A 19,282-nucleotide genomic window follows, 5' to 3' on the forward strand; every position below is an offset into this window, starting at 1 on the left:
CACTTAGAGGCAGCGAGTCAGATATTCAGCTTCAGTGTGTATGTGGTCTATAAAAATACAAACACTTTCACTTCACAAATAATCAATAAGATTTATGACTTAATTTATAGTTTTTAAACAAATTAAACAATTAAAAATATATTTTTATTTAATAAATGTTGCTGATTGCTGAACTTGTATATATTGGTGTACTGAAGAATTAGATCATTAAACTCTTTAACAAAGTTGAATTGAATGAAATCTAAATCTAAACGAATCAATATCAGTCTCTGATAAAGACACGTGTGTAAAAGTCATCAGACGATATTTTCACAGTAGTTTATTAAACAGCTTCACCTGAATTTGTCAAATACAGCAGGATTAATATTTCATCTCCAGATAGTCAAAGATGCACAAACACTATTAAAGCTGTGACAGTTAAAAGCATGAAGTGAACACACTGAATTACATAGACAGCATTTCTGGGCATCATAGTTTCAAAACCTATACAGTTATTACATATTATATATTCTATCTAACATGATTTTCTTTATGAGCTGAGAGAAAGTCTGATATGAAGATCTTCATAAGCATCATATTTCACCATATCCAGTACATAAACACTCACACTCAGACTCATCTTAACCTAATCTAATCATGATGCAAAAGCATAATAAAGTAAACGTTACAAAAAAATACTATAAAAAAATGACCACATTCATAACAACATTACACTAGATTAATAACTCTTACAGTAGATAATGTATTGATTCATGTAAGAGAAGAGAGACTCAAATACAAAGAAATACAAAATAACAATGATTAAAATAAAGACTCAGGTTTGTTAGATCTATCAACAAACACTATCTTGTGATTTAAAGGGGTGGTTGATCATGATTTCACTTTTCTAACTTTAGTTAGTGTGTAACATTGATGTTTGAGCATAATCAACATCTGCAAAATTACAACGCTCAAAGTTCAAAGCAAAGGGAGATATTTGCTTTTAAAGAAATCGCTTTTTAAGGACTACAAGAAACGGCTGATAGAAACTACACAACATTCCTCCCGTGTGTTCATTAACCCTAAAATTTACATAAACCCGCCTCCAGGAATACGATTGATATATATTATCATGACAAAATATGCTAATCAATGACACATAAGCTACATTAATTCATTCAGAAAGGTTGTCTACATGTTGTCACTATCTGTGTAACGATGCAGGCAGGAATGAAGCGGAGAGTGAATCCAATCGCAAGCACTTTAATAAACAAACAAACAAACAAACAAACAAACAAACAAACAAACAAACAGGTAATCCAGGGTACACGACAGAACACTCAGAACAGGAACCGGGAACTCAGGACGGTTACAAGGAGACAACAGCAAACGTTGCAACATCAAGAACTCACAAGGACTGAACTAAAACACAGGGCTTAAATACAAGGGAACACAAGCTAAACAAGATAACAAGGGGGCGTGGTTAAACTGAAACACCTGGGAAGACTAATCAACATATCAGGGAACAGCTGAACATGGGACAAGACACATGGCAGGATCACATGACAAGCAGGGAATTACATGACAGACAAGAACAAGGAACAAGACATAAAACCCACACCGTGACAATCTGTCTGACTTCGGTTTGAAAATAAAAGGCTAAACGTTTTTGAAATTTTCAGTGCATGTGTGTGTGAGGTAAAAGGACACAAGCTCTTGAAGCTCCGCCCCCTGTGCCGGGAGCAGCAGCTCATTTGCATTTAAAAGGACAGACACAAAACGATTCGTTTTTGCTCACCCTCAAAAAGGGACAATATATAAGGAATATAATCTCAGTTCCTGTCAGTATTTTAGCAGCAGAAGATACAGAGATACAGCGAATAACAGACACACACACACACACACTGTGTTTTAGGGTGCTTTCACACCTGCCTCATTTAGTTCGGTTGAATCGCGCTAGAGTTCGTTTTCCCCATTGGTGCGGTTCGTTTGGGCTGGTGTGAATGCGGCAATCGCACTCGGGTGCGCACCAAACAAGTTCGAGGAGGTCTCGGTACGCTTTCAAATGAACTCTGGAGCGGTTCGTTTGTGGTGAGAACGTGATCTGACCTCGAACAGAACCAACTGCCAAAGAACTGCACATTTTTGTACTAAGCCAGTTGCCGTAGTCAGCAGCGCTGTGCATTATGGGATGAGGAGAAATGTTTGTTGACAGTTTGCAGCTCGTGGACAAACTTGGAGTTGTGAGGAGGTGCGGAGCCTGATGGAAATTATTAACATTATTTCCGAGCCGCATCCTCGCTTCATTCTCAAATATTATTATTTGTCTAAAGTGGTGTTGACAAACTATATAATAAAATATGACCAAGGATACAATGCAGTCGTCTCTCCATAGTAAACAGCGGCGAGTTGTCTGACGGATTTTCCACCTCTTTGTTTACTTCCAGGAGTTCTGTTGGAATTTTCCCGCATGTTAATTCTGACCAATTGAAGTGCAGTCATGGAAATGCGGTAAAGACACGTCTGGCCAACGAGCAATGTGGATGTTGTCACGTGACTTCCTTTTTTGTTTGTTTAATCAACTAATAAACTGATTCAGACCAGAGCGATCAGTGTGGTGTGAAAAGGAACCAAAACGCCTGAAAAATGCTACAAAGTATCATTTCTCGCCCTTGGTCCGGACCAAATGAACCGAACTACTGATGTGACAGCACCCTTAAACTCTATAATGTGTGGACTAGTGATATATCAGCTGAGTCAATTAACCGCTCACTGGTAACTGAGTAAAATTACTTTCAGCCCATCTTTGCCATAGTATTAAAAGTCTAATTTTATCATCTTACATGGGTTTCATAGTAGGATGTATGATCATATTGCCTGGTAACAGCTGAATGTAATGGCCAGAATTAGTATTTTAGTTTAGCATATTATCTAATTACAATAAGTATTAAATGTAATACTAATTATGATGTATTAAATGTAATACCCCTCCCCCCACATTATGATTTACTACCAGGTAAAATAATGAGATAAAAAAATGCCTTGGCTTTGCAATTTATAATACTCTTAGTTCTTAATGAGTTTGAGTTTTATGTTAAATCTGTTAATAATTCACTGTTAGTTTGGCTTCTGTTGAGTGTAACACTGTGACACTGATCTGTGTTTAACTGGTTTGAACAAGCGTTTCAAATGTGTTTTCTGTTTCACTTTTGATCAGATCACAGAAAACAGAAGCTTTTAAACTCTCAGATGTTTCACTAAAACACCAATTCACAATTCACTGTCCATTTGACTGAAACTAGAACTGAATTTCATGTAACATATTACGTGATCTCGACCTTTTGAAATGTTTCAAGAGACTCTCAAATGTGAAAAGCAGCATCATATTTCTACCGAGCATAAAGAACATCATAAACAATAACTGTCAAAATTATTGTTAATAAAGCAGAGTTGATGCAAATTGCAAAAATGCTGACAAAAAAAATAATAATAATCAAGAACAGAAAACAAAATGCACTTTTTGCAGAAAAGAACTAGAAAAGTATAATACTGGGTCCATTCAAAATGAACCAAAAAAAAAAAAAAAAACATTTCATTAATGCCTGTGAACCCGTTCATGTCCCAGTCGTAGATCCATCAGTATTGAGCTCACGATTGAATCCCATTCTGGGCATCTCTATCTGATCCAATGAGTCATGAGAGGAAACCTTTCTCACCTTACCTATAAGATACAGAATAAAATAGACATTATGTTCTTGTAAACATAAATATGTTTACATTTATCCACACTTCACATTTCAAAATGATCAAAATCTCTATCACTGTCACGATTCATGTCTGTGTTCCCCTGTCTTGTACCATGTTAGCAGTTCCCCGTTATGTTGATTAGTCTCCCCAGGTGTTTCTTATTTGCCACGCCCCTTGTTATCTTGTTTAGCTTGTTTGCCCTTGTATTTAAACCTCTGTGCTTCAGTTGTTGTTTGTGGGTCGTTGTTGCTGTTTGCTGTTTCTTGTACCTGCCCTGGATTACCTGTTTGTTTCATTAAAGGGGACCTATTATGCAAAATTCACTTTTGCATGCTGTTTGGACATAAATGTGTGTTGGCAGTGTGTGTACACAACCACCCAATAGTGATAAAAATCCACTCACTCCTTTTTTATTAATCCCTATAAATCATCAGCACTGTCTCCCAACGACCTGTTTTCAGAATGCGGCTTTAGTGACGTCACTAAGCACAGGCCCCGCCCACGAGTGTTGACAGACACTGCCGTTCTAACATAGACCCGCCCTGATCGAGTTCACAGCGAGTTGGACACATCCACCATTGCTGTACTGACGAGAATGTCTCCCAAGCGTTGTAGGTAGGGTTGCCAACTGTTCCGTATAATACGTAATCGTCCCGTATTTGACACATAAAAGTCTTGTTCCGTATTGAACTGATACGGAACGCACTTTGTTCTGTATTTTTGAGAATCAATTCAGTGCAAATCCATGACAGACACACATAGCTTCTAATATATGTCAGACTATGAACGAAGACATTTGTAGGCTATGAGAAACCCGACGGTGCGGTAATTAAGTAAGTAAATAAATACTAATTTCTCCCCCTGTTTGTCTATGATCAGCGTAGTGTTTTTATCATCTTGGAACATCATCAGAGAATGCCCTTTTAATTGGTCGTTTCAGTCATTGTAAGTCACGTATCGTAGCAACGATGACGACAAGTGACAACAGCGGGAAATGTAAAAATGACTACCTCCGAGCAGCCGGCGAAAAAGAAAAGAGCACAGAAATATAAAATTGAATGGGAAAATGACTACCCGTGGCTGGAATGCGTGAGGGACAATGAATACACGGCCAATTGTACCATATGCCGTCGCGGTTTTTTTCTGTTTGTCACGGCGGAGTGTGTGATATTAAGCAGCACGCATCAGGAGATAATCATGTTGTATTTGTTTAAGTTAAAAATAAAACGTATTATAAACTAAACAAATCCATGGTTCATTGTTGGCAAAATGATCATGATAACATCTATGCCTTTATATTTCACATCTATGTGGTTCAGTCTTGTATATTGATTAGGTCTACTTTGCTATTCTATAAATATATAGGCCTAATAAGTTGTATTATAATATGCTATAATGTATGAAATATATTTATCTAAATGTATCAATAAGTTTCCACAATATTCACCAGAAGTCATCATTTCAGGGGTTATTTTTCAAAATTTTCTTCCGTGGGGGCATGTCACCCCTATTAGTAGGCTATTAATAGTGGATACATACAAGCAGATGACAAATACATTATAACCGTAGGGCCCTATAAAATCCGTTTTATTTTTTCCCAAATTCTGTTTTATTTTTTCCCAAATTTCGTTTTTTCCGTTTTAATTTTTGCAAATTCCATTTTTTCCGTTTTAATTTTTGGGAATTCAGTTTTTTTTTTACCCTTTACTGTTATTTTAGTCGTAAAAAGAGTGTTTTTAATGTTAATGATTAAAATGTACACAAATAAAATAGGAATGACCCTAAATTTATTGAGGTAACAAACAAAATTCTCATTTTAAGAGGTGTTAAATGTGGTTTGGTTTGTTTACATTAGTGAATGTATTAGGCTAACTAACATGAACCACGAGCAATACATTTGTTACTGTATTTATTAATCTTTGTTAATCTTAGTTAACCCTAACCCTGTATTTATATTGTTACTTCACACAGTGCATTAAGCTAACTAATGTTAACAAATACAACTTTTCATAATGTAGGCTACTAAATGGTGAAATTAACATTAATAAAGATTAATAAATGCTGTAGAAGTGCAGTTTATTAATAGTTAATGTTAACTGATCTAGTTAACTAGAGTTTAATAAATGGAACCTTATTGTAAAGTGTTACCGATTTTGTTATACACCGAACCGATTCAGTGTTGGACAGATCAGTTGTTTTAACCATTCATTAAAGTGAATCGGTTCAAAGGAGTCATTAGTTTGCGAATCGGACGTATCATTAGCAGACTTGTACTCGTTGTGTGATTATCCCGGCAGTTAGGACATCGACATCGCACAAGATTTGTCAACACAGAAAACATTTCATCATTGGATAGGTTTTGTTTAGTTTATTGAAAGTGTTTTTTATGTCAGCTGAATGGGCGGAACGCTTTTCAGAGAAGGCAAGGTAAAGTTTTTTTTTGCACAATTCACACCCAGCGGTAGCCTAATTCAGGAAAAAATATCCGAATGCTCCACGTGAAACTTCGTTCTTCCAATCTTTTACCATTGTGTCAATTCTCAATTGATTTAGATTAATAAGCAACAGTTTGAAGACGCGCGCCGACCGGGCCTCTCTCTCTGCTCGTTCTTTCAATAATATGCGATTTTCCTTAGACATAGGTTTTTCTCCCACACAAAAACAGAATTTTATTCCAAATATGTAAAATTTCGCGGAATTCCGCGTTGACACTAGATTCTGCGTTAATTTGCCAATTCCGCGATTCCGTGATCGCGGAAATTATAGGGCCCTATAACCATAATTAAACTAAACCATACCTGTTCCATCTCTATACAGCACTCTGACTCTGTAGGCATTATTGTCCGACTCCGGGTCGAAATCGTTACTGAGAGTTTCTGATATTATCATCATTCCGTGAGATGAAATTGTCCCGGGAGACTGAGCACGAACTCGTGAGGCTCCGCCCCCTGTGCCGCGCAGCAGCAGCTTATTAGCATTTAAAGGGCACAGACTAAAACAGCGCGTTTTTCTGAGACCCAAAAAGTGACAATTTAAACATGCTGTAAAAAATGATCTGTTGGGTATTTTGAGCTAAAACTAAACATACACACTCTGGGGACATCAGAGACTCATTTTACATCTTGTGAAAAGGGGCATAATAGGTCCCCTTTAAAGTAGTGCTTGCATATGTGGATTCTCTCTCTGCTTCGTTCCTACCTCATTGTTACAATCACCATGTTCACATATTTCTACTGTTGTATACTGGCAAACTTTTAATTTCTAGTTCATACATTTTAAAAATGTCTTTATACAAACAAAAAAAAAAGCTGAATATTTATAACTCACCATTTGACCTTCTTTCTTCTTTTATTCCTCCTGCTATTCCTCCTGCTATTCCTCCTGCTATTACTCCTGCTAGTACTCCTGCTAGTCCTCCTGCTAGTACTCCTATTCCTCCTGCTATTCCTGCTGCTATTCCTGCTGCTATTACTCCTATTCCTCCTGCTATTAATGCTATTATTACTCCTGCTGTTACTCCTGCTATTACTCCTGCTATAACAAGCCTTCGAGATTCTGGTTCACAGTTGGAACATTTTCCATCTGCAGAGTGAAAAAAATAACATAAAATAAATAAAAACAAACTCAATGTAATTATTTTTAAATAAATGTTTTATATCAACATCATAAACTATTAAACTGAGTTGAGACACTGTAATAGTTTGTGGGTGGCAACTTTAATCTATTCCAGCATTATCATGTTCTCCTTGCGAGTGTGGTGATGGCGCAGTGGATAAGACACAAGCCTTTGGTGTGAGAGACCCGGGTTCGAATCCACTGTGAGACACCAATGTGTCCCTGAGCAAGACACTTAACCCCTAGTTGCTCCAGAGGCGTGCGACCTCTGACATGTATAGCAATTGTAAGTCGCTTTGGATAAAAGCGTCAGCTAAATGAATAAATGTAAATGTAAATGTAAATGAGTGACTGTATTTATGATCATATTTACCCCAGTCTACTGTAACTGGTTCAGTCAGACTGCTGTGAGTGACCAGACAGTCATAAGATCCTTCATGGTTTCTGTTGATCTTCACACTGATTCTCATCTGAAAGGTTTCATCATCATTTGGTCTGATTCCAGAAGATGTTTGATCCTCAAGATTAATTCTGTTAAATCTAATGTTCATCTGAACATCTCTGGGGTAGAAACCAGTGGCCAGACAGACCAGAACCAGCTTACTTTCATCATTAGGAGATTTCCTTGCGGAGACATGAACATCTGGAGAACCTGGAGAAGAAAGAAGAATAAAACCATTATGAAACTGATTCTGTCTCGATGGTTTCTGTGTGGTGGAAAAAATTGCATTCTTCATTTTATCAATAAAATTCATCATAATAAATTCATCTTTTGTGTTCCACATAAGGGAAACAATATATATAAATCTCTGTTTAAGTCTTAACAAAACTGATAAACATCAACTCCTGTCGACCAGATGAACATGATCTGTGGCATCAAGAACATTTCCTTCAGGATCTTCAACTCATATAGACACACACACACTCACACACACACACACACACACACACACACACACACACACACACACACACACACACACACACACAGTTAATTAAACTGATCTGATCAGAACTTACTCTCATTAGTGTTGTGAAACGTTGAGATCCAGTCAGTGCAGGTCTTGAGGAAATACTGCAGGAACTGGTTGCGTCCAGTTTGACGATCCCATTTCTCTTTGATTTCTTTGGCTTTGGGTTTTTTATCAATCCACTGCATAGTGTCATAATTAAAGGATATAAGATCTTCTCCATCAAATCCATATTCATCAAAGACAGTCAGATTCACTGATCCATCAGGAAGTTTCTCCAGTTCACAGCCAATTATTCTCTGAAGAACATGATCTACAATCACAGAACAACACTCATGAGAAACTCACAGTAAATATAATGTCTGATAATTAATAAGAGTAAAGCATGAATCTCACCAGAACACAGTGAGTCTGTGCAGTTTGACAGAGTCCTGATCTGATGAATGAACCAGTCTCTAGGATCAGGAGGATCTTCAGGAGCTTCAGTCCAGTCTTTATCAGTCAGAATCCAGACTCGTTCTTCATTACTGAAGTGTTTGATCCGTCTGTCATCATAAACACACACAGCACTGAACTCTGGGAATGAGTCTGATTTGGTCAGGACTGTAAACTTGTAGTGGAGGAAGTGTTTCTCTGAGGAACATAGGAAACACAAACAACACATAAACACTTCATGTAATCCAGTCAAGGAACACATTACACTAGTGATCAGATGGTTTAAAGTCACCATGAAATTAACATCGACACGAGGGCGGGGCAACCTGTCACTCACATGAAATCCACCAATAGCAAACCACCACCACCCAATCATTCAATCATCGTTGTACATCTTTAGGTCTAACAAAAAAAAAACATGTCTGTGTGTGTAAATTAATCTACTAAACAAACGTACTTAACGGTAAACTTAATAAACACTACTACAGTGTACCAGATTAAAGAACATCTAAGTACAAACAAAAACTAACATGTCAATGTGTGTATATTGTTAATCAGAGTCACAGTTCTGACAGATGAATGACGCTGGTAACGAGGCTTGATGGGTCCAGAAACTGCACAGGCGCATTTCACCAAAACCTTCTTTGGCTTTGAGTCGTTAAATTGCTCCATGCAAACCACTTTATATAAAACACTAGCAGAGACACCTCTGTCAGTCTTTCTTTTCCATGCCCTAGTTATATTCTTAGTATGTAAGAGGATGGTTGTAACACTTTTTAAATAAGTGTTACACCCCTCCCCATCCCTGTCAGCCAATGTTTAGCTAGCTGTATTAGCATAGTGGTTTGAAATTAGCAGGGGGGAAATGCATCACATATTGCCTAAGAAACTACTGTTTAATCTAATACAAGTCATACAATTTTATCTGCAATAGTACAGATACTAAACCAAATATAGTATTGGTCAAAATGCTTTTTGACCACAAAATTAGTTTTTTTCTCTACATATTCTGCATGTTCCTGTATCCAGCCTTGACAATCACCATGCTGGATCGGGGAGGAGGTAGGAAAATACTGAAGTGATCACATGATGGTGTTACAATTGATGGCGTTACAACTCTCCCCATGTTACAACCATCCCCTGTCTCCCCTACATGTCAGTCGACACAGGCGATGGCGCATCTCAATACGCGCTCCGGCACGCTTAGCTTCAAGGAAAATTGTGCGGTGTACTCGATGGATACTTTGAAGTTTCAATATCCTATGTAACATCACTAATGCCTGGGAACTTCTTGGGCGTTCCCCACATCAAGGCATCTTTCTCTGGGTATGACTGTAGGCACTGCGCCAACCGGCCAGTTTATACGACTCATTTTCTCTTTACGCTCAGTTTCTCTATCAGGTAGGTGTAGATGTCAGGCCAAGAATTTTTTTATTGCAAGAAAATAAACAGCACTGCATTGAATTCATTAACATAAAATGAAAAGGAAAGAGAAAGAGAAAAAAAATACAGAGAAATAATAATGACACCTCAACCAGAAAGAAAAATATGATCATAATCCTTAAGAAACTTGTTGTTCTTATTGTTATCAATGAGTTTAAGAGATTTTACTATAAGGGAGAACTCTGAGATAATGCATTAATCCACGTTAGCGTTTCAGAACATCCCAGAGGATGCAGGTTTTATGACATCATCGCGTACAAAAGTCCCATTTCATTGGCCAGGCGCCAACCAATGAAACGACTCCTTTGCACCCTCCCACCTCCCCCGCCTTTCTCTCTTGCTGCCACTCAGTTTGCAAGTGCACAAGTTAGTTTTGCATATAATATATTGTGAAAATAGTTGCAAAAGGCATGAAATATGAAATTGCAGTGGCAGATTTGAGAAGCTGCAAGTGCCTAAGTTTAGTTGTACAGCGAGCATGAATGTAAGACTAAGTGCAAATATGCATTACAAGTTGGTGCATGTCATTTTATTCCTGTGAACGACATTTTACACATTTGTAACTACTTGTCTGCAGCTTCACATTCAGAAAAGAGGTTTGTGACTATTGTCTGCAAGTGCAAATCTCAACATTCAACTTCAGATTTTTATTGTACAGGTTTTCACATTGGAGCTGTGAGTGTAAATTAGCGTACCAGTACGAATATCTATTGTATCTAATTGTACAAGTTCTCAAATTCACACCTACATGCTATTGAGTTTTACTACTCTTTTACCTTCATAAAATATCCATGAAATTTTAAATAATAAGTTTGAATACATTTACTGACTGCGTGTTTCTCTGTTGCTGATCAGATGTGAAATAAATGAACTCTGTTCTTACCTTGATGTGGATCACTCAGACAAGAGTGAGAAATAAGCCAAACTATTTCTACTAGTATGAAAAACGTTTTAAACGAGAACGTGTGAACCATTTTGCCAGTTATACATCAGACCGCGGACTTATACTGGTGTCGTACTGGTTAGGTGAAAAGTACGAGTTCAGAAAAAGAAATCATCCCGGCAGCTTTTACAGCCGGACAACTGAGCTGAATCGGCACAGCCTGAGGAATGGCTTGTTAAAAAAAAAAGTTTCGACAGGGGGGCGGCTGCACGTGTTGACACGCAAACACAACTTCTCTTCTTCTTCTTTAGGTCTTTTATGGCGGTTGGTAAACCAGCTAAAGGGCACATTTACTGTCACCAACTGGACAGGTGTGTGAAGTGTACCATAGCTCCTTTTTTGTTTTAAGTTTTGACATAGAGCCTTGAAAAAGCTTTGCTTCCTCCAACCCTGTGTCAAGGACTTATCACCCTTATTGCAATTTATATAGATTTAATGATTTTTTTATTTTATTCTCTTCAGTTGATTTCATCTGAGGCTGTGGCTGAAGTCAGTTGTAGTTCTTGTGTTTCTGCTTTCGTCGCTGCTCTTTTTTCTGTTCTTGTTGTTTCTCTAAATTGATATTCCCAGAATTCCCTGCGTGACACTTCACATTTGATGTTATTTCATTTAAATAATTATGTTTCTTCTTAGTTTTTGTTATCAGTTATATACATTTGGGGTTTATATTACATCATATATTGTTTAATGAATGTTTATGGCATTATTTGGAGTGTGTGTCACCATGATGGTGTTTTGTATTTGTACAAGAAATTGTGGTTATCAGTATATTACAAAGGTATTAAGCAGATTTTATTACTTTAGTGAAATTGAATGATAACGTTTATCGGAAAACTAAAAGTTACTACTTTACTTTTTACGATAAAGTACAGGGAACCACAGCTGATGTTTTTTTTACCACACATTTAAATCCTGCTGATGTTTTTTTTTTTTTTTTTTTTTTTCAAATGTAAGACCAAAGTAAGGTTGCTACCATATTTTTCACGGTAAAATACTGGCAACCAATCAGAGGGTTTTTTTACCGTAAATTTCACAGGTTTTTTAGCGCAATTTTCCAACGGACAAAATTGCGATTGTTAACTCATGATTTCTGTTCTGTCTGTGCGCACCAATCTTGCACTTCTATCTACTCCTCAACCAGACCACCTAAAGACTTCGGGTTTTCGGCATTATGTTAAGGAAGGTCTAATCTCGGGAATACTGAAAAAACAGATTGAACACAGAATCCATGTTCTGGACCCTTGCGATGGCATAGCACGTCAGCCCTGGAGACCCGGGAGTTGGCAGGCTGAAGAAAGGGAGTTGTCTCCGCGTTGGTGGAAAACCACACTTCACCGTTTCTCCCAATCCACCCAGATCCAGGATCCTCCGAATCCTCCTCGCCTTCAGTGGAAGCTAGAGAGGATGATGAGGGTGCCACATCCAAATCAGGATCTGACTCTCCTGAGTCTGTGGTGTCAGAGGGAGAAGACGATACATCCTGCAGCTCGCTGGAGGGGTCAGGCTGCATAATCATCTCTAAAACTTCACTACAAGTCAAGCCCTTTCTCATGTTGCTTGCTGCTCTTCTCACCATCAAATGACCAGCAGGCTTGCATGCAAGTGTTTAAATCCACTTGCTTTGTTTAGTCTGCATTTCTCACCATCAAAAGGCAGCAGATGCATAAATACACTTACTTTGTTTTTGTTTACTCCATGTAGTTCTGAGAGCTGAGGTGCATATTTAGATTTTCTCAGACGCATCAAGGTGAGTTCTCATACTCTCTCTCTCTCACACACACACAGACACAGACACACACACACACACACACACACACACACAAATATGCTATTATACTCCATATAACTCCATGTAAAGGCCAGAAATTAAGCTTTTTTTTGCACAGGCCTATCTAAAGGGTTAATGGTGCCACCTGGTTATCAACAGTAAAAATGACAAATTTGACCTCTTCCCAACAGGGAAAACCACCAACAATCATGGCTTTGCAATCAAAAAATGTGGTTATAATGGAAGTCAATGGGGCAAAAACAGCCACGAACAGTAAATGAGGGAGAAAAAGCTAAAATCTGATGCTGCACAAAAACTAACAATGCATCAAAACCAAAGTTGTTTCTAATCTTTGACATGTCCAAGACTGTGATAAAAGGTTAAAAAAAAATCCAGTCCACATTCACATTTTATATTGAAAATAAGTTATTTTGTGTGTTTTTTTCCCCCCAAATCAGAGACATCATTTATGAATTTGGCAATTAAAGAGTTAAAATCCTGATTTTTAAAAAAACATTTAGTAGTTTTGAACAGGACTGAGGTTGATTAATAGATTTATGCAAAAAAAAATATTTATCTGATACACTTTTACAGCAGTTTAAAGTAGTGGCTGTTTTCAGCCACGAACATAACGAAAGGGTAGTGAATTTGAACAATGCATAAGGGATAATAGCATATTTCTAATAGGGGCTCATTGTAACGCAGTGTGACAACATGCCCCGCCTGCACAACTGGGATTTAAACCCTGCTAGTGTCTTCTGCTAGTTAGTATTAAAGAACTATCTCAACTGTTAAATAACATATTGGAGATTAAAATAATATCAGATTTGTCTAATTTTAAATAAACACAAAAAATAGAGATGAAAAATTAACTTAAGAAATTTAGTTTTGCTATGGTTTAATAAATGTCTATGCATATCTTCCAAAAAAATAATAATTTTGGCGCACTTTTTTCTCTATATAGTGTTGATATGGCGTTACACCAAGTTTCGTCATGCTAGCATGTGTGGAAGTATTTAGAACAAGTGTGTTACAACTAGCCCCGTGTTATTGTGCCCGCTCCCTACACCATTTAAGTAATGTTAAATTGCCGTCTTTATTCCTTATCCTGTCCGCATCATGTCATTCATTTTATTTCTACGGGTCTTCACAAAGGTCTTTAAAAGCTTGTAAAGAAAGCTAAACATTTTTTTTTTTTTTTTTGATTATATACATTTTAACCATTTGAGCTAACATTTTAATTAACCTTTTTTTAATGAACAAACAACAATACATTTAAATTAACATTAGCCCACATTTATAAAAGCTTGTATTGTAGCTCTATAAATACTTTACTGGCACAAAACACCGAACAACATGACACTTTCTGCCGTGATTTCAAACTCGTTCCCACATTGTGAGATGAGATCGAGCTTGGATATGGATGCATTTTCTTTCCCTTAGGCCTACTATATTTCTTATTTTAAAGCACCCCGGGTCAATTTAGTTTGTGTAGGCCTATAATAGAGCTATAAATACAGATTGACTGAAGTGTTCACCCTTAACCCATTTAAGCCCACCGGCAACTATAGTTGCCGCAGTACATAGTTGTCATTTTCCTTTTGTAAATATTTTTCTAGATGTTGTCCATGTTTTATTTCTCAATGAAATGCAAGCAAACAACCAAATAAAGGATTTCAAGAGAAAAAAAAGGTATTCACTTCCTCCCTGTCACATGAGGCTGTCAACTTCCTACCCCTATTTCCAGGAAGCAGGGCGAAGGCAAACCCTCCCAAAGAAAGGTCATTTTCATGTTACTAATAAGTATTTTTTGTTGACATATATATATCTACATAATCATGAAGGTCTCTAGAATCAGCCAAACAAAACAAATCTTACAAGAGATCTATAGTTTTTTGTATACTTAGTCAAAAGTCCAAGCGGCAACTATAGTTGCCGGTGGGCAAATGCCTTGTAAGTACATATATCATGGGAAAATGGGGTGTACTGTGTTAATAGGTTAATAAATCAAGTTTATTGGTCTTGTTTAGTGCATAAACATAACTTAACCCTTTAAATGACATCTCTATATAGATATATTTTTTTCTTCATTCTATTTATTTGTATTTATTTATTTTCATTTACCTTTTTGATACACAATGCCCTCACTGTTAGAAAAATCTGTAGAAATTACAGTATTACTGGCAGCTACTTGCCAGTAACTTACTGTAGATTTAAATTTATGTTATTTACTGGCAACAATTTGTTCAAAATTAAATGAACATTAAACATTAACAAGTCTTTATCTTTACAGAATAAAACTAAAATAACATCCTCATGCAAAGCATTCTGGGAACCAAAATCTGAAGGAAAAAAACAGAAAAAGGTTGATGAAGATTTCTGGTTCCCAGAATGCTTTGCATTATATTGTTATTTTATAATTTTATTCTTTAAAGACAAAGACTTGTTAATGTTTAATGTTCATTTAACTTTGAACAAACTGTTGCCAGTAAATAACATAAATTTAAATCTACAGTAAGTTACTGGCAAACAGCTGCAAAAACTACAGCAAATTTTTTACAGTGCTGTTATGGCTGCACTTTGTTCTGCACTATGTTCCACAACTTTAACCCTTGTGCGCTGTTCATTTGTGGTTTACAGTCAGGCTGTTTGGGGTCTGAGAGACCCCAGGCAACAAAATGTTATTTTGTAACAATAGATATATTTTAAACAAATGTAATTTTACTCAGTTTATTAATGTTTTTACTCTTCATTTGGACATTTTTACTCCACAAAATGTTCAAAAAAAGAAAAGAAAAATTCTCCAAAAAGAAAATTTGCCTTATAAAATACCCACATTTCTAACTTTCATTCATGGGGATAACATGGATAATTTGACATGGTTTAGTGTAAGATTTTTGGCCAAATCTTGGAAAATGCAGTTTTAAAAGTAAAAAAAAAAAAAAAAAAATCACTTTAACCAGTAGATGGCTGCAGAGCTCTAAAAGTACTAAAAGTTTCAAACTAAAAGACATCATTTCACAAGTTTTTCCAGTTAGATTCATATCTACATATAATGAAATCACAATTATAACAATAAAAGTTACTTTTTGTCAAAGTTTGGCAGTTTTTGTACTGAAAAAAATCATTTTTTCAATAATGTTCCATTATGATTAGAATCAAACCTGATCAGGATGTTACAAAGAGAAAAGTTGGAGTTTTTAGAGTTTATCATTTATTTCAAACATCTGTTTTTCATATAATTCTACAAATTTAAAGTGTGCCACTTCATTTCTGTCTGTGTGTTCTGTGTTGTTTCTGATTTTGAGGATGAATTTTGTCCATTGATCAAATTCATTTGATTCTAATCATAATATAACATTTTTTTTTTTTCAGTACAAAAAGTGCCTAAACTTTGACAAAAAGTAACTTTTATTATTATAATTGTGATTTCATTATATGTAGATATGAGTACAACTGGAAAAACTTGTGAAAAGATGTCTTTTAGTTAGTCAAAAAGCAAATAGCAAATAGTGGTGCTCTGCAGCCATCTACTGGTTAAAGTGATAAATTGTTACTTTTAGAACAGCATTTTCCAAAAGATGGGCAAAAATCTTTTAAAAACACTTAACCATGTCAAATTATCCATGTTATCCCCATGAATGAAAGTCAGAAATGTGGGTCAAAAATACCCTGAACAGCGCACAATGATTAAGGCAAATGGATTTGTTGTTTGTTGTGTTTTCATATTCAAGAGATTATAAGCTAGATGCAGTTTTTTTTGGGTCTGCATCAAATGTTCTTCGACTTTTATACATAATAAATTTGTTTATGAATAAAGATTGATCTGTTGAAACCAGTTATTTTGAGATAAATGCCAAATGTTCTCCTCCTATTCATATTTTACATTGAAGGGGTGCATACAACATATTTGCCCACCGGCAACTATAGTTGCCGCACATTCAAATATGATTTTCAAGAAAGAAAAAAAAAACCTGGGGAAAATAAATGCAGAACATGTTCACATAGGACACTATTAACAGGATTACATGCATGAAACCATTCAGAAAAATTTGGGCACAAATGGGTTAAGGGAGTCTAAGGACAAGTTCATAAAAGACTGTTTTAAAAGATATGGTAGGCTATCAAAAGAATGGTAAAAAATCAAAAGTAAAACCAAGAACTCTGCTGTTCTTCTTACCTTGAAGCGCATCTTAGACAAAAGTGAAGAATACTATTACAAAACATCAAGAAAATGTGTTTAAACGAACCCTTGTAAAACATTTTTGTTATTTATATTTCAGACGCAAGCACTGAAAGCTTCTCGGGTATGTTGTGATATTTCCGTTCCTTTAGCCCACATGTGCAGCCGCTAGATGGCGCCAGACTGTCAAAGTGTTTCTGAACCTGTTACTGTTACTGTCCATCAGTGTCCATCAGTGCTCTGCTGTCTGTCCACTATCTGCGAGGCGGATCTAGAAAAATATTTATGGGGTGGCGAGAGGGGGGCAGGAATTTTTGAGGGGTGGCAACATATGGCAGACGTATGTATATACACTGAATTTAATCACAGTTATCACAGTTTGATGAGAAATAGTATGTACACACTACAAAAGGGCACAGGCTGCCATTTACAAACTCATACAGACAAACTTAATCTCATGCAATCAATGTCTTGCATTTGAGGTTTCATGTGAAACAGTTCATATTAGGAATAAGTGACCATACAATGTGATCTCACTTAATAGTAGATAGAAGTATGATAGAAGTTAGGGGCATTATCACAGGAAAGGCATTAAGGTAAGACACAGGTGATGAGTGGAAGACGTGTGACAGGGGAAGCAAACAAACATTCTCCCCATTTGTCCCTCAGTAACTTTTATTAAATTTATTATTATTATTTTTTTTTTTTTTTATTGACAGATGAGGTCTTTACTGAAAAAGTGATGAGAAATACAGTACAGTATATACAATATTCACAGCAGTTAAGGCGACAAGAAAGGGACATTTCATGCATGTTAATATGAGCTGCTGTATCAACAAATCAACAGAAAGGCTCACAGAGTTACAAAGGTTATGTTACATCAAAATCTCCACAAACCTGAAAAGAAGTCACATAAAAATACATTTAGCTCCCAGTCTGAAAAAGTACAAAAACATTCTGTGAGTAGGCTAGGTTCATACAGGCCGTTTCTGTATATACAAAAGAAGAAACATTATAAAACATCAACAATAACAGCACTGCTTCATGTTCAGCAGGATTTACACCATTTACAAACTACATATGCTACCTTTCCTCTTCATTTCTGTAAGATTCACAGTAACTTTACAATGTTTTCCTTGACAGACGATGAATTAATATTAGCTTTTGTAGTCTACTTTACACAGAACAAACGTCAGACCTAACTATAAGCCTATGTGTAGTTAGCGAAATAATCTGTTTTTCCATGTGAAGTCAACGTGTCCTTATAGAAACGGAGCGATAGATTTGAGCGATATGTATGTGTGTGTGTATTTTTTATTTTAATTTACATTTTCTAACCCTTGTAAATAAATGTTCTATATTTGGTGAAATAATACTATGGAAGTCAATGGGGTTCATCCACTGTCTGGTTACAGACATTCTTCAAAATATCTTCTTTTCTGTTCAGCAGAAGAAAGAATTTCATACAGGTTTGAAACAACTTGAGGGTGAGTAAATGATGACAGAATCTTCATTTTTGGGTGAACTATATTCCTTTAATTAATTTATTTTTATTTTTATTTTTTTACCATCATTCATTAAAAAGCACTATATCATCATCATTTGGCACACAGCCGTCATGAATCATTACAATACAATAACCTGGCAGCGATAGAAAGAACACTTCATTAAACAACATTCAATATAACACAATATTTATAATTAAATTATAAATTTTTGTCTTTATTTATTAAAATGCATAATATCAGCGTCATATGCATACATGCAGGTATAGTCATTACAATTCAAGTCTTAGCATAACAGGTAAAACCTGAAAGTCAAAGAAAGAAAACTTTGTTATTTTTTACTTTCTTTAGCCAATATACAATATCACTCAATATTACTATAAAACTGTGGTATAATACTATGGTAATGCCGTAAATGAGTCCTATCTGTCGCGACATTCCCTCCTCTGCCTTCTCTAATAAAATAACCTATTTATTATCGTAAAATCTAAATATCGTTCCCAACAAAAGTATTGTTTAGAGTAAAACATGTTGAAGATTAGTGGACAGAAAGTCAATTCATTAAATTATAAGCTATTTCTTCACAAAGGCGGTTTATTCAGTGTAGTGAAGCTTCTTCTCCATTGACATCCATTAAATAAAACAGCATTAAAGACTTTTAAAATCATTTTGAGCTCAAAACTCACTTTCAGA

At 36.0% G+C, this 19,282-nt stretch overlaps 1 protein-coding gene across 1 annotated transcript; it reads right to left on the reverse strand.

Annotated features, from left to right (window-relative positions):
- Positions 1-303: 303 nt before the first annotated feature.
- Positions 304-11,376, reverse strand: LOC307163703 (zinc-alpha-2-glycoprotein-like). The gene is made up of 6 exons (XM_079879908.1): positions 11,074-11,376; positions 8,709-8,945; positions 8,362-8,625; positions 7,715-7,993; positions 7,054-7,308; positions 304-3,700 (listed from the first exon to the last, which is right to left on the reverse strand). Exons 1-6 carry the CDS (start codon positions 11,162-11,164, stop codon positions 3,594-3,596), a joined length of 1,233 nt encoding a protein of 410 aa, XP_079736034.1. The 5' UTR covers positions 11,165-11,376; the 3' UTR covers positions 304-3,593.
- Between the last annotated feature and the right edge of the window lie 7,906 nt (positions 11,377-19,282).

Source organism: Squalius cephalus, assembly GCF_949319135.1.
Source record: "Squalius cephalus genome assembly, chromosome: 8".
Lineage (NCBI taxonomy): Eukaryota > Metazoa > Chordata > Actinopteri > Cypriniformes > Leuciscidae > Squalius > Squalius cephalus.

Coding starts and splice junctions, on each gene's coding strand:
- LOC307163703 (XM_079879908.1), bottom strand. CDS start 11,164: ATGGTTCACACGTTCTCGTTTAAAACGTTTTTCATACTAGTAGAAATA. Junction 8,946..11,073: donor TCTGAGTGATCCACATCAAG/GTAAGAACAGAG, acceptor TATGTTCCTCAG/AGAAACACTTCCTCCACTAC. Junction 3,701..7,053: donor AGAAGAAAGAAGGTCAAATG/GTGAGTTATAAA, acceptor TGTATCTTATAG/GTAAGGTGAGAAAGGTTTCC.